The 17,347-nt window shown below is 38.2% G+C and overlaps 1 protein-coding gene across 1 annotated transcript; it reads right to left on the bottom strand.

Moving 5' to 3' along the window:
* On the bottom strand, positions 7,751-11,016 carry LOC109728274 (beta-glucuronosyltransferase GlcAT14B-like; the record flags this gene model as incomplete). Its single annotated transcript, XM_020258643.1, is given in 4 exon segments — positions 7,751-8,615; positions 9,557-9,672; positions 9,767-9,842; positions 10,641-11,016. Coding segments are annotated over 4 exon segments (1,122 nt in total), but the record flags the coding sequence as incomplete, so codon positions are not given.

The raw sequence follows: 17,347 nt of genomic DNA, 5'->3' as shown, positions 1-17,347 counted from the left end.
TTAAAAAGAAAAATTATAACATACATTTAAAATCTCAAATTAGAAAGAACACCACTACCAAACAGCCAAATGAATCCAAAAAGTAACCAAACTATAAAACCACAACCCCCAAAATAGAGAGAGGCAATAGTCAAAAGCCTTATAACGGTCAGACCAGCACCAAAGGAGGCCATACCTTTGCCCTTTGGGGAAGGTAGCAAAAAGGGTAGGTACTTTTATAGGTATCTAATCAATAGTATATACAACAACAATTAGAGCCTCCTGAAAATTTCTATACAATTTACTAAATAGTTCTATGTTATTGCATTAACGAGTTGAGAATTTACTCTTCAGTTGGAAGGGATTTAATGCTGTACTGTATAGAGCAGCCAGGAATTTAATGTCGTACTGTGTGAAACAGTCAACACTATTTATAATGCCTCTTACCATACAACAACTATAGAAAGAGCATAGAGGCCATGAAGAAGGCAAGATGACTAATAGAAACCCTCAGGTAATAAAAAATAAAATACTGGAGATCTTGCTAGCAGAGAGATGAATTGAATGCGGCTATTAAATGCAAAGATCTAACAAATCTAGGAAAAAATCTTGCAGGTCACATTATAACATTATAAAAACCATATGCATTTCCTATTTTTTTATGAAATTTGAAGATCTTGCAAATTAATCGGAGAAGATCTAACAGATACGATATTTGGAAGAGAACCGAAACCATCAAATATAACACACAAAAAACTATCGAATAATAACACAGTAAAACATATATGTTCATCATCTCCATTTCTGCATAACATCACCATCAAATCGAATTAAGGCGGCAGCAAAGACAAGGAAAGGGGTTAGGGGTAGGGATATATTACCTCAGTAGGCATGATTAGGGTTAATTGAATTACCACCGTCGGATCGGGAGCGGGGAAACTGAGGAAATCTATTCTGCGAGGGGAGAAAATCTCGCAGATACAATCGCCCAACATGGAGCAATCTGAAAGATTTGTTCGGGAACAGGGAGATCACGAATGGATACACTGGAAGAGGCCGGAGAGAGAAAAAGAGAGAGAGAGAGAGAGAGAGAGAGAGAGAGAGAGAGGCTGTAGATTGCAGAGAGAGTCGCTTCGGGTAAGCGAGAGAGAGGGCGGAGGGAGAGGGTAGAGAGAGAAAGTCTAAGGGTGCTTCGGGTGGGGTACGACGCAGAGTATAGGGAAGAGAATGAGAGAAAGGGTAGAGAGAGGAGGGTGGCGTAGGGAAGAGAGAGAGAGCAAGTAGGGCATAGAGGGCGCTTCGGGGAAGGCGTAGGGTATGGTAGAGAGAGAAAGCGGAAGGGTGCTTCAGGTAGGGTAATGTGCAGAGAAAGGGGGAAGAGGGAGAGGGGGAGAGAGAGAGAGGAGGGTGGCGTAGGGAAGAGAGAGAGGGGATGGGGATGGGGGGCGCTTCGAGAAGGCGTAGGGTAGAGGGAGGGGAAAGGGCATAGGCGCCTCGGTAACAAGCGTAGAAGAGAGAGAGAGAAATGGTAGGGCAGAGAGCTAACTGGAACACGACACGTGGCGTTCAGAAGCGTCAAATAGTGAATTGTACATATAACCATATCGATTGATCAAAAGGAACCGCTGATGTTTATCGGGCAATAATCATGTCATAGCACAGACACCCAATTGGGGTGTTTACCTAACACTAACAAATCACAACATGATACCGAATTTCACACACAACACCGGTTTACCTTGCATCATGCTGACACCATGCTTTTTCATGCTATGCAAAAGGTTTAAATTGACATGATTTACTACTATGTTCACAAAAATCCAAAACAAACTTTATTTAATTTTAAGCTTGTTAAGTGTTTGATGCATACAAGAATGTCAAGAACATGATCAACACTCATGGTAATCAATGAGAGAGGTAGAAGTCACAATTTAATTGAATTATTAACTTAGTTAAGCAAATCCTACTCATAATTTGTCGGCGCATCGCGATAGGTAGAAGTCGGGAAAAGTGATGCTTATAGCTATGTGTAGAAACTGAGAATTTAAATTATAATTTTCCTAAAGATTGTGGTCTACTATATAATTGGACAGTTTGTCTAATGAAACAAAATCATCACTTTCAAGGTTTAACAATGCTATAAACCTGAGAAGGACTTTCGGGTGATTGTGCACAATAAAGTGATATTTGGAGATAAAATCAAATCAAAGAGAAATCGATGAAATGGAATTTTATGTAAAAAGTGCAGCATTTCATATGTTAAATTGTGAGATAAGCAGGAACAAAGAACAATTTTGCATTTGGATGAAAATTAGATTGTTCCCGGGAATAATAGCTTTTGAATAGGTAGATTGGAATAGTGAGAATAAGAGTATTTATAGTTTTAAAATAATAATATTTTATCTAATTAATTAATATAAAATATTAATTTAACAATAATTTAACTTAATTAATTAATTAATTAATAATAAATATTGGCAGATAACCCTAAATATTAATTAATAAAATAATTAGCAATGAGTACTATTAATTAATAATTTAATTAGAGATAAGTAATTTAACAAATTAATAAATTAATAAATTAAGTAGTTAATTATTTAATAGTTAGATAATTAGTTAATACAATAATTAGATTAGTCAAAATGATTAGTTAATCAACAAAAATATTAAATATTGCATAAACATCATAAGTAATTAATTAGTTAATTAGCTAATTAATTGTAAATAATAAATTAATTAGTTACTTTACTATTTAAGCAATAGATAATGACTTAAATATATTAATTAGATTAATTAATGATTTAATACGATAATTAAAATTAGATTTAGACTTTAATTAAGCTTGTTCTCACTTGGGAACAAGTTTGTTCCAGAAAAAAGAGTGGAATAACTGTTCCACCTTCATGCCAAAAGGGGAACTACTATTCCCCCATTCCAAAATGGTGTTTCCATATAAAAGGGGAAATAAAGGCAGTGTCCAATCAATAGTTTTAACTTGAAAATGAATTTTAATCAACTATTAAATCAGTTTTGGGTTCGATAGAGTCTACATCTCTAGACCCAGACCCAAGCTCAAAATATAATACAGGGGTACAGGACAGAGTCTGATGCTACTTGGAATTGCCAGTTGATATAATTAAGTCATGTCGGTATTTATCTTGAAAGTGTGATTTAAAACTTTATTTTGGCTTATAGGCCTCCTGGGCGGCCCAAGGGGAGTCCGTGCATAAATTATTTACGTATGAGGTTAGTCCAACATGAAAAACTCAAGACATGTAATAGTGCCTAAGAATGTGAATGGTCAACGTAGTTGTTGGACCTATGCCACCTTATTAGCTGCCAGTAGCGGCAGTGCCTATTGGCCACCTTATGGCGGCAATGCAGATTGGCCACCCCAGTTTATATGGAGAGAGTTTCTATATATTCTGAGTTTCAATATACTTCTTTGGACTTTAATTTCTTTTACATTCTTACTCTTCTTGCTGGATCTCTAATAAGAGCCTACCTGGCTCACTCTGCGCTACCTTAGAGATGTGCCGATGGGATAGCTCGTGGTTGTTGTATCGCTAGAAGTGATCGTCAGAGCCTCATGGAGGGCCAATCTTACTGGCCATCTAAACATTTTTTAAAATATCTATATATTTTGTTGTTGATTTTTGCATGCGTTTTTGGAAAAAAGTTATGTTAGAGGTTTCAAATCAAACTATTTACAAGATTTATTTATGTGACGCCCCAACTTCTCAGGAGGTCGCCCATCTAGGATTACTTCCATCCTACCATGCTTAACTCTTTTAACCTTTTAACCTTTTGGGCCATCCTACCACGCTTAGCTCTTTTAACCTTTTAACCTTTTGGGTCGTCCTACCACGCTTAACTCTTTTAACCTTTTAGGCCTAGCCACCACCCAAAATGTTTAAGCCGGATTAAGAGTTTTAGCCTATTATATCTTATATATAGACTACCTAGGGTCTCATAATTTCTGCTACAAGAATAGAGAGATTTTTACCAAAAGTCCAGGTGACAGCTCTACCAAGAGGTCCAATTTGGTCTCTTTATATAGCTAGAGTTTTCAAGATCCTTTTTGGCTGTCAAACAAATTTCTTGTGCTTTAGTAACCTTTATTTACTACTAGTGTAGAGATCCGCGCGATGCAGCGGGTATATAATAGAAGCAAAATTTAAAAATTTTAATAAAATCTATATTTATAGCTTATTGATATTGTAACATATTGAAACTTCGATAGCGATTATCGAACTTTAGCCAAATTGGTTAAAGAGCTGAGAGAAATGGATGGATAAAGTCCGGTTGACATTCCAACAATGTTGGAAGGGTCAAAATCGAGTCCCTAAAGTGTTAAGCAACTTTTAGCATTGCTCGGCACGATTTAAAAGTGAACAATGCGAAAGAAATAGTTAGACAAGTTCCATTTAGCATTCCAACAAGGTTGGAAGGGCTAAAAATGAGTTTAAGAGGTGTTAGAAAGGTTTTAGCATCGATCGGCGCGAAATAAAATCGAAAACGGCGCAAAATCAGCATTCTGGGCAAAGTGTATCGGAACAACCACCGAGTTGTCACCGGTATAGCCCTGCAGCCCGTGCAGAGTGTGCTCTCGGGTTTGAGAGAAAAACTGAAAGTGTACCGGTACACTTTGAAAGTGTATTGATACAAATGCTACGAAATCGAGAACCTTGCTCTCGGGTTGCCTCTGCGCAGAAAATATACCGGTACAAAATCCCGTGTACCGGTACACTTTGGTCTGGCAGCATCAAATTGGTCTGCTACAAATAAGACTTTTCGGGGGACTTTGTTGCAATTGTTGCACACTATAAATAAACCCAAACCCTCCCCTTTACAGCAGCAGCCACTCCACTCTCTCCCTCTCTCATTTCTCTCTTTCTCTCTCTAGAGATCTTGCTCTAGGGCAAGGAGAAGGTGGAGAAGAAGCTTGGAGAGGAGATCTTGGTGGATTTGAAGGCTTTAGAAGCTCTCCTACAAGAAGGACTTGGAGATAGCTTGTGGCTAAGGTGAGTTTATGCATGAATTCCTCTAGGGTTAGGATTCTTACTTTAAGTTTTGGAGTTTTGATCCTCTAATAACCCTAGAAACGTCGAACGAACCTTGAAATCCATGAAAATTATGGTTTTCTCAAGGTCCTCTCAGGGTGGACAACTAGGGATCATAGAAGATGCCCTAGGAATGGTTCGAATGGCTTAGAAATGGTATTAGAATGCTTCCTAGTTAATTCAAAGCTTGCTTTTGCTTAGAAATGAGATCAAACTAGGAGAAATTCCATTATGGCATTGTTAGGGTATGGATTTTGGGGCTTTTGCCTCCGGTTTTTTTCGAGATAAATTGACCTCTTGAAAACCTAATTAGGGGTATTCCCGACGCGTGGGGCAACTCCGTTTGACGTTACGAAAAATTCTAGATAAAGTTATTGAGAAAAAGTCTAATTTGGCTTCGTTTTGCCGCAGGCGAAAAAGTAGAGCTTCAAAAAATTTCAAGAAATTTACCGTAGCACCTTTGTAACCATATAAGGTGGGTGGTGCATTCCGATGACCTCGGAATTCCTTTTATGTTTAAAGTGTCATATTTGAATATATGTGTATTGAGCATAAAATTACATAGTAGGGTTATATGTGAGCAATTTATTGCATGTTGTGAGTACAAATGCATGTGAGTTACTAGCAAGAATGTGAGAATTTTATAAACCCTATTCATGCATGACAAGTGACAAGAACTTAGTAGACTTAGTAAACAAATGTGACATCTTTACATAGAAGTAAAAAGTGACATTGATGAGTCGGGAATGCTAGAGTTGGAAAACACTTAGAAAATAAGTGTGGCATGTGTATAAGAACATAGTAGTGTATATGACACTAGTGAAAGTAAAGAATGCAAGTAAAAGTGTGATAGTGACATTATGACAATTTCAACCTTAGAGTTAAGGGTCATAGTGCATGGCTTCCTTATAGTTAAGGAATGGATTGAACTCGACATCCTTATAGTTAAGGATTAGATCATACTCACCTGTAAGTCCTTGCTCGAGGGTGGTAGCTCCCCCTCGGGCGATGTGCTCCGGAGTTGTCATCACTGGGTCGTAGTAGTCTCCCCAGAGGACGATCCCGTCGGGCGTAGTAGTCTTCCCGATCTTTGGGATTTGACTTGGTGAGTCTATTGTGGGCGAAACCTACGGGCTAGCAAAGAGATTGGGTTCTAAGTAGTGACCTTGCATTCATCATGAGTATTCTATTGAGCATAGCATTATTTATTGTTCAGGCATATTAGCTGCATTTGTTTTAGCTTGGTTACTATCTATCTATTCTTCTATTATGCCTGATTTAGACCTAGTGGGAAAGTCGGCATGATCGGTTGCCGAACCCACTGGGAACTTTGTTGTAGTTCTCACCCCACTATTTCCACAGAGACGGGACCGAGTGAGCCGGCGGACGACCGCGGTAAGGGCATCGCGCCCTAGATAGAGACCTCCCGAGTGGGTTTTCATTTTGTAGTTGCATACCTTTATACATCACTTTTTTGTATTTTGATGACTATAGATGTTAAAGAAAAAGAACAGGAATGATGTAAAAGATATTTTATATTTCAATGCAAAAACTTACATTTTGAGATCATGTGATGTAAAAGAGAAGAAATGATGCAAAAATGTAAATGATTTTCTAAGTGTAGTTTATTACTTTCACTTTGGCTATTACTTGTCCTCGTGCAAGCCATTGTGTATACTTCCGCTTATACAAATTTTATACTCTATCTGTACCTATTGTTGAGCCTTGGGCGGACAGGGGAGACTCTGTCCGTTCGACGTCTGTTTGACGCTCTCGAACCGGCCAAAAGGATCGGGCTCGAGGCGTGACAGATATATAGGAAGTTATACCATGTTAAGCACAACCAATTTGCATGACTAAATTCAACTATTAAAAAAATAAAATTATAGGTAGAACTCATTCAGTGATAGAATATTAATATGGTGCATGTAATTAAATATTGCACCTTGCATATAATTAGAGGAGTGGGAGGGTGAAGGGTTGGGCGTTGAGGAGAAGAGAAGGTGGTTTGATTTAAAGTTGGGTTACGAGAATGAAGGTTAATATGTCACGTGGCAAAAAGTTTTTTTATGGTACATACAAAAGAGTTACAAAAGAGGGGGTGTGGGAGATTAATGAAGAAGGAAAGTGGATTAAAGTTATAAAGTACATTCATTGATAGAATATTAATATAGTGTATGTAATTAAATGTAGCATATTGCATGTAATTAGAGGAGTGGGAAAGTGAAGGATTGAGCATTGAGAAGAGAAGAAGGTGATTTGATTTAAAGTTGGGCTATGAGAATGAAAGGCAACATGCCACGCGGCAAAAGGTATTGCGACTTCATATAGGTTTATAGATTATTGAATTGACAAACTCGATTTGTAGTTTTTAGTCCTTGTAACTAATAAGAACTCTTCCAAGAAGCCCATTTTGGTTTCATAATATAGCCAGAGTTGGTAGATTTTTTCTTCTTTTTTTTTTTTTTTGTTGTCAAACTCATAGCTTCTGCCGTTATCAAGAAACCTCTATGTCAAGTATGTATTTTGTAACACTCCATCGAGTTTTCACAGATAATTAATATTTAAAGTTTTGTTAAACTCCTCATTCATTAAACTCATCTTTGCATTAGCTGTATCTCGCTACGGAATAGTTTAAAGTATTAAATTTGATAGGAGTATCAATTAATATGATAAGATTTTCAATTTATTTAGCTAAGATTACTTGATTTAAAAAATAAAATAAAAAATTGACAGAATCCTACATTTTTACCAAAACTAAATAACACTCTCGAGTCAGACTAATATAAGCCTTCAGATGATGATCAACTCGCTAGTTCTCACTCCTCAGCAATTGGCAACTCGAAATCACAAAGGAAAAGATGAAACCTGCGAACCCTTGAATTACGCGGCAATGCCATTCATATAAGTCTGTATGTATATCATCAATTAGCGTATAAATAGTCATGTGTTATGCACTTGCACTTGCTCTCGCTCCACAACAATGCAGTTGGAGTGTCAGAGGGCGAGCATGATGCCGTCAGGGAATAATCCACCGTCTCGTCGGCTGATCGTAAGCCAGCGACGAACAGCTTCCATTTCGGAAATCCTGAGACAGTAGCTTCTTCATCAACTCCTCCAATCTCTCAGCTCCGGGACCCGGTCGGAACGCAGAATCATTGCCCCTGGCGGAGCATGGATCTGCCCCGCCGTCCGATCTGCCAACGCACCAAGCTCCCGGGGTGAACTGGCCGTCCGACCGACCTAAGAGCTCGCGATCGATCTTATCCAGCACTTTGTCATCCTTTGCGAACTTCCTGGCAAAGGGCGCCCCGCTCTTGACCATCTTATTGAAGTCTTTGGCGGAGAGGGAGAGGGGATGCTGCTTGGGCGGGTTGTCCCAGGCAATGTAGTGCAGGTCGTGGCCGATTGTCGTGTTTCGAAACTCTTCGGAGTTGCAGATCACAGTGTGGAAGTACCCCTCAGGCGAGGAGATGAAGTTGACGTAGTACATTAGGATGGTCCGAGGGAGATTTTCCCATCCCCATATGCAGTACTCGAGGAAGGATCGGGCCAGCATCACCCAAGCCGAACCTGAATTACAAGATATACAAGAGATGAGGAAGTGCATACAAGTGCTCAACAGCAGGGACATTCCTTACTACATGGATCAATATTTAATATAATTCCCGTGTCTAACGCGATGCCAAAACTATACCTCCCTATGGCGTAGCGTAGAACGATTATATCTTGAGCAAGAACTTTTGCACTACTGCTAATACACTTTTTGATTATCTTTCTGCGAAAAGTCACCTTTTTTGATATCTTTCTTCTTCTTTTTTTTTTTTCTTTTAAAAGGTGCTTTAGATTCCCCTGTAAACTACTTTATCTTCTCTTTCTTTGGAGAGTTTCATTTGATATAATTTTTTAACGGTTGATTTTCGGCAAGAATGATTTCCCCAGTAGACAACCTTCCAATTCATTATCCATGCTAAAGGATATCTGATGGAATTAGTGACAAATAGCGGGTGAATATTTGAAATCCACTGCTTAGAGCGAATCAATCAATAAAGCAAAAGTAGTTATATTAAACACCACATTTCGAAAGTTTTGAACGGATTTTTCTGTGCTGACATGCGGTTGCGGTCCAGCAGCACCATTCGCCGTATGAAGTTTCACAACAGAATACGCTTTGGCATGGGGGAATACCATGACACAATAATAATCCATACTCGAGTCAAGCAAGCTTCACGAGGCTTGAATTTAGCATTAATCTAAGCATGTATTATGCTATTCACTTAACTCCACAGTCTCAGCCCGCATGTTTCCAAAAATTCCGGCACTACGACTATCCATAGCTTTTCTAAGGGAATGTCTTTTGGTGTTCCTATCCATCATCATTTTCAATTATTAAGTGTAAAAGGACGTATAGCTTTGAGAACTTTAAACATAGCAGAATAATCGGAAGTTCTGTTACACCACACAAAATAGGATGGGCAGAAGTTTCATAGCATTAGCGGGTTCAAATAGCTTACCGGTGTATAACTTGAAAGATGTCGGCAGTTCCCGACGTTCGGTAGTCACAACGATGTCGAATTTTTTGGACAAATAAATGCCTGGATCGACAATGATTGGTTTAGCCCTTTGGCCCCTGCATCATTCAAAATAAACTCACAATTAGAAGTAGCAAAGTATGATCGATCACTACAAGCGAAAGAAATAAAATGCTGAATAGTTCGTCTTACACTTTCCACCCTGCAATCTGCATGTGTTCTATAAAATTGAGATTTCTCGGCAAAGATGAGAACACGTGAAGTATATCTGTACAGAAATAGTCATCATACTATAAGTCACAGCAAAATTTTGTAGCTCGATGAGGAAGGCCTACTTTTGCAATGAATGCTCGAATACATTACTCATGTGCTATTTAGTTATGCAAAATATGACCAATATTAGTATAACAGATGAACGAAGAGTTCAGTCTTGTAAAATATCATGTCGGGTGGACTTCGCTGCTCCTGTCGTTCGTTGGCTAGCTTGCGATGCGACTCAGCTGGATGCCAAAAGGCATCTTACAGAAGGGGAAAGAAAAAAAAAAAAAAAAAAAAAAAAAAAAAAAAATGAAACACACACACAGAGCTTGTGAATTCACTTATTAGTTACTGTTGTATGAAAGATGTCGAGTACATTTGCTCGCCAAAATTGCATTGTCCTCCGCCGCATGATTTTGCTTTCGTTGAAGATCATCTTACCACAATTTTCTAGATAATAAAAAATCACTAGTTAGGAGTTGTCCTGACTAAATATTTCGGTTTAATCACATGCGTGCCGCCGTCGCCGTCGCCGTCGTGGTCGTGTAACGGCATGAAATATTTATTTGCTGCTATTAGCAGCAGAAATACTCTAATTGCTTATTATTACGTATCTTTATCATCAAATCTTTCACGCGCTTTATTGAGAAAATTACTTGATAATTTATTAAAGAATACAGAGTTTTAAGCCGTGTTATCGGTGGCACCTGGCGCGTCTTAAATCAGTAATTAAGTAAATCACTAGGCAGAGAGCATGAAGAGATAATGAGAGAAAGAATCGGGCGCGATATTTCGCACGGATACTGACCATCTTGAGTCATGAGAGGATAGTCGGAGGCGCTGAGATTTACGAACCAGTCCCAGTTCAAGCTCTCCCTCAAGAGAAGGGCGACGGCGTGGAGGGTGCAGGCGATCATTGTGGGCCCTTTGTAGGTAACCAAGTTGGCCTTGGCGATCACGCGGACGTTTTCGACGCGGGCGAACGTGGGATCACCCCTGACGTACACGGCCAGCTCTATCCGCTCCCTGGGCGGGGCCTCCAGATCCAGGTGCAGAATGTACTGATTCCGCGGATGATATACGGCCTGCAAGGCTCTCTTCATCCGCTGACTGTCGCCCTTGGTGCCGGTGATAAGGTAAGCAATTCGCGGCGCTTCCTCGTCCACGAGCGGCAGCGGCAGCGGCAGCGGCAGCGCGCTCCTCCTGGCCTCCGACGCCGCAAAGTACCCGTCGGCGTCATCGAAGTTGGCAAGAGAAGCTACATCCAGATCCAGCAGGAGGGAGTCGCCGGCGCCCTGCGGCGGCGAGAAAAGGCCGAAGATCGTGGCGAGGAAGAGGGTGAAGAAGGGGAGAAGCCACCTTCTGTCGCTGAAAGCCCTCGCCGACGGCCCCAGATGGATGCTGCCGCCGCCCAGATTTTTCCTCATAGCAGAAATTTTATACAGCTTTCTTCCGACAATTCGGTTGTCGCGATGAGAAGAGAAACCATCTCATCCGACTGAAGGCGCCGCATCGATGCCGTTCTGTGCTTGCTGCAGTTCACGCCATCTCCCTTCCCTTCTCACTGATTAGATCTAGCTGTAATAAATTGAAATTGCTCAAAAAAATTTAAAAAAAAATTAAACAAGAAACAGTAGAAGAAGAGATCGGAATGGAGAAGAGTGGAGCAGGAATAGTGATCGGAGATCCAGCGATTGGATATTTGACTCACCCGACCCGATCCCGACCCGACAGAACTGCGATGAGAGAGGAGCGCACGAAGAGGAGGGGAGAGAGAGAGAGAGAGAGAGAGAGAGAGCGTGTTTGGAGGAAGCAGGAGAGCGGGGGCGAAGTGGGGTTTGTCTGTGGGCTTTTTTTATAAAATAAAATGAACTTCCAAAAATTCGAAATTGGCAAAATAATTTTATCAAAATTTTATTTGAAAAATTAATCTTTCTTTTGCCACGTCAGAATTTTGCTATAAAAATGATAAATAATTCACCGCCCACCTTCACATATATATAATGAAAGTGGTGAATGATTCACATTCACCGTCTTATCTATTTTTCACTCTAGGATTTAGATAAATTTCGATAAATTTAAAGTGTTTTGTACTAAAGGCGGTAAATAATTCACCGCTTTCATATATATATATTCATCGCCTTCATAATGAAGGCGGTGAATCATTCACCGTCTTTATAGTAAAATTCCGACGTGTGCCCACGTGGCGGAAGGAAGGTTATTTTTTCAAATAAAATTTTGACGGGATCATTTTCTAAATTTTAAAATGGCCAATTTGCATAAAAAATTCATTTATTTTGGATTTTTGTAAAATCGGGCCATTTTTTTTATTTTTGCAGATTCGGTCCACTTTTTCAGCAAATTGACTAAAATACCCTTTTTACTTTTTCTCTTTCCTCTTTCTCTCTCTTTTTCGTTTCTCTAGTTTTTTTTTTTTTCTCGCCGGCAGAGCAGAGGCGGAGCGGAGGCAGAAACGGTCCGTCTCGCCTCTCACCCTCATGCTCTCGCCCTCGCCCTTGCCTCGCCCTCGTCCATGCATCCCCCACCTTCCTCGCCTCCAACCCTGCCAAGGCCGCGCCGCGACTCTTTTTTTTTATTTTTTTCTTTTCTTTTCTTCTCCGACTCTTCTCTACCGTCTCCGACGACACGCCTCTCTCGCCCTTCCCCGCCCTTCTCATCTCTCCCTCTTCCTCATTTTCTGCCGCCTCCGACGACGATTTATCTTCGCCGGCGCCGACGTCGACACCGTAGAAGCCACTGCGGCGCTACAGCCTCGGAGCGAGGGGTCCTTAGCGGCGTCGTCACCGGCGCTTTAGCTGTTGGCAGAGAAGGTGACAAAAAAAAATTATAAAAAAAAATAGAAAAAAATAAAGATAAAAAATTATATAAAAAGAATGATGAAGATGAAATTGTATCGTTAATTACAAAAAAAATTATAAGCTGCACTATTTAAGATATAAACCTGCTGCTTTAAGATAAAAATTATACTCTTTGAACGAAAATTACGCTATTTGGGAGATGTTTACACTGTTTCTATTCTTATTGCACTCTTTCAGATGTAAACTGTAATCATTAAGATGAAAATTACACTGTTTAAATGAAAGTTGCACTATTTTTCTCTTATTATACTATTTTTTTACCTTAAATTGCATCGATATTTATACTGTTTCTCCTCTTGTTGCACTGTTTCTTCTCTTGTTGCACTATTTCTCCTCTTGTTAACACAAAAATGGTGCAACAAGAGAAGAAACAGTATAAATATCTCTTAAAAGGGTGCAGTTTCTTCTCTTATTGCACTGTTTCTCCTCTTGTTGTACTATTTCTCCTATTGTTTACACAGAAATGGTGCAACAAGAGGAGAAACAGTGCAACAAGAGAAGAAACAATAGATATATCTCTTAAAACAGTGCAGTTTCTCCTCTTGTTATACTATTTCTTCTCTTGTTTACACATAAATGGTGCAACAAGAGGAGAAACAGTGCAACAAGAGGATAAACAATATAAATATCTCTTAAAATGGTGCAGTTTAAGATAAAAAATAGTATAACAAGAGGAGAAATGGTGCAACAAGAGAAAAACAGTGCAACTTTCGTTTAAAGAGTATAATTTTCATTTTAATGAATACAGTTTACATCTGAAAAAGTGCAATAAGAATAGAAACAGTGTAAATATTACCCAAAAAAGTATAATTTTCGTTCAAAGAGTATAATTTTCATTTTAAAGCAGCAGTTTACNAACAAGAAATCCTTTATGACAAAATTATTAGTCATTGAACCTACGTACCTATGTATATATACGAGATTTAATGCTCTTATTACTTACTTGCTATTTGGCCAGCGGGAGAAAAAAAAGAAAAAAAAATTAAAAAAAAATTTCTGAAGAGCCGCTAAATATATTCCTGGTTATAATTAATCATCATATATTCATTTTTAGGCCATAGTTATCAATATCAATATCATCATAATTAATCATCTTTTTTTTTGGTTTTTTTATTTTTTGCTGACTCTCGGCCTTCTTGACGTCCTAATTAACTGTCTCACTTTATGTAGTTAAATTTATTTACTTACTTAATAAATAAAGCAGGTAGCGTGCTACCCTTCTGTCAAAATAATAATAATAATAATAAAGCATAGTGTGCTACTCATTTCACACCATCCTATTTTCGTTTTAAATTTATTTACTTAATAAATAAAGTAGATAGCATGCTACCCTTCGGTTAAAAAAATAATAATAATAAAGCATAGTCTACTACTCATTTTACACCATTCTATTTTCGTTTGTTTATTTTTCGATCGTTTTACTTTTTTTTTTTATCTTTGCTTTTTCTTTTCTTTTTCCTCGGAAGTCTTGGTTGCTTCTATCTTATAAGTTTAGATCATTTCGTTTAATGAATGAAGCGGATAGACAATTTTTTTCTCAAAAAATAATAATAATAATAATTACTTTTGGTCGGACGTGAAATGATGGGTTTAAAATTGTCTCTGTTAACCAATCAAATAGCATAGGCTTACTCTTTTGTGTGCTTCCGATACAAGTAACAACTATCTATTTAAAAAATAAGTATAAATTTAAATATAAATTTAAAATAAACTAATTTTGTGTTAGGATAAAAATTAAGTTATTTTTTAGAATAAGAAAAATAATATTCGGATAGATAGATAAGATGGAATAAGAAAAATAATGCGTAGTTATAAATAAAAAATAATAATATTATCCCTTATATTATATTTGAATTTAAATTTTAAAATTTTATATTTAAATTTTTAAATTTAAATATATAACTTTTAAATTTCAAAAATTTAAAATTAAATTTAAATTTTTTAATCTCAAATTCAAAAATTCAAAGTTCTAATTTGCATATTTTATATTTTAAATTTAAGATTAAATCTAAAATTAAAAATCTAAAATATCAAATTTTATATTTAAAAATTTTAAAATATCAATTTAAAATTTAAAATTTAGAAGGCTAAATTACAGAAAACCCCCTTGTCAAAACACGATTTTTCACTTTCCGCCCCCTATCATTTAAAAACCTACACTTTGCCTCATTGTAAAATAAAAAATGTGCACTTTGCCCCCTACCGTTAGTGATCTGTTAGGATTCCGTTATAAAATATTTTTTTATACCAAAAATGCCCCTCCGCCCTTTTCCTTACTTCGCCGCCTCGCCGCCTCGCCCTCCTTCACTGCCTCGCCCTCGCCCACATCCTCGTCCACGCCCACAAACACCCCTTCGCCCTCCTCTGCCACCTCGCCTTCGCCTTCGTTGCCATTACCCACCTCTCCATCCATCCCGACCTCGATTTCCACCCTGCTGTCGCCGAAATTAAGGGGCGGCAAGGGTGCAGGAGAAGAGGGGAGCAGGTGGAGAAGAAAATGGAGAGAAACCACAGCCGATTGAGGCGTAAACCGCGGCCGATTGAGGCTGCTGTTGAGGAAGATGAGGGAGGAGACGAAAATGGTGAGGGGCAAAATGATCATTTTACACACCGTACCCCCCTGTGAACATTTTTCATTTAACAAGGGGGCAAAGTGTAGGTTTTTAAATGACAGAGGGAAAAGTGAAAAATCAGGTTTTGACAAGAGGGTTTTATATAATTTAGCCAATTCAGAATTTAAAATTATAAAATTTTAATTTTAAGATTACAAATTATAAATTTTTAAAATTTAAAAATTAAATTTTAAATTTTAAATTTAAATTTTTTTAGAAATTAAATAGGGGTGGAAATAACTGTTCCCACCCCTATTCCCCCACAAAGGGTGGGATAGGGGTTATTCCCTTATACTCCAACGAAACGTCACCTAACTGTGCACTCACTATGTACAGTAATTCAATCTTGGTGGTCCAATCTGGTCAGCTTCTATGACACAAGAAAGAATACATGCTTCTTGTTTTAGTTTTAATGTCACAGTTATGTGTAACGCCTCAACTTCCTAGGGGGTCACCCATCCTATAACTATTCTCATCCTAACACGCTTAACTCTCTTAACCGCTTAATGCAAGCCACCACTTTAAGCCGGATTAAGAGTCTTTAGCCCTATTATATCTTATATATAGGACTATCTAGCGTCTCACATTTCCCCCCCCCCTCCACTTTAAGTCCTGACGTCCTCGTCAGACTCAAACTCACAAGTACCATGCAATGTGAGACTCATCTCGCTAGCCTTGTCATTCCGACCCTGGCTCAGCCGAGACTCGTCTCACAACGGCTGGTAATTGACTCTGATACCCACTATGATGCCGCAACTTTCTTGAGGGTCACACATCGTAGGACTACTTTCGTCCTAGCATGCTTAACTCTCTTAACCTCTTAAGCCTAGCCACCACTCAAAATATTTAAGTCGGATTAAGAGTTTTTAGCCTTATTATATCTTATATATAGGACTATCTTGGGTCTCACATTCTTCCCCTCTTTAAGTCCTAACGTCTTTGTCAGGTTCAGACTCATAAGTATCAGGCGATGTGAGACTCGCCTTGCTAGCCTTGTTATTCTGACCCTGACTCTGTCGAAACTCATCTCATACATTTGGCTAGTAATTGGCTCTGATACCAACTATGATGCCCCAACTTCCCAGAGGGTCACCCATCCTAGAACTACTCTCGTCCCAGCACGCTTAACTCTTTTAACCTCTTGGGCCTAGCCATCATCTAAAATGCTTAAGCCGGGTTAAAAATTTTTAGCTCTATTATATCTTATATATAGGACTATCTGAGGTCTCGCATTGAAACAAAGGTATCCTGCATATGACAAGATAACTTCTGCACTGATGATGATATCGATATTGCCCTTATTGTCATTCATTAGAGATAATTCTCTATTTTTTTTTTTTTTGTGGACATATTTTCAGAGCCCAGCTACTATACTCTTATGAGTATAGAGCCTCTTGTACTCATAAATTTTTGGCCGTTTGATCTACCTTTTAATCATTTTCACCCGTTAGATTATACTATTCAACCAACCACCCACTCAACCCTAGGGGGCCCACTATCAACCTAACCGTACATCCTAACCACACATTTTTCATCCAAACGGTCGAAAAGTTATGAGTACAAAGGGCTCTATACTCATATGAGTATAGTAGCCCCAGCCCATATTTTCATATCTATTTTTGCAAAATTATATATGTACATTTGTATCATATAGACATTTTCAAAGCTTAATTTCTTACATTTGTACCCTTACTCATACAAAAAAATATATGTAGATAAATGATTTTGTTGGAATATTTCCTTTTTTTTTTGGCTTAGATATATATGTAAATGCTTCTCCATTTTTTGCCCTACAAAAAAAATATATAGTAGGGTAAACGATGCTCCAAGTGATTGACGAACTGTCGCATATATGGTTATGCTTTTATTATTATTTTGATTGTGACGAAAACATTGAAAAAGCAATTGTTAGATCTATTTATTTATTTTAGTATTAACCTTTTCTTAGTTGAAATTTGTGTTCTTTTAATATGATACTATATTGATTCGTAGGAGTTACATGATACCCCTATCTTTGCCAGTCT

The sequence above is a fragment of the Ananas comosus genome, linkage group 23, assembly GCF_001540865.1.
Source record: "Ananas comosus cultivar F153 linkage group 23, ASM154086v1, whole genome shotgun sequence".
In the NCBI taxonomy this organism is placed as follows: Eukaryota; Viridiplantae; Streptophyta; class Magnoliopsida; order Poales; family Bromeliaceae; genus Ananas; species Ananas comosus.
The sequence above is the reverse complement of the archived record's forward strand: the minus strand, read 5'-3'. Positions and strand labels throughout refer to the sequence as shown.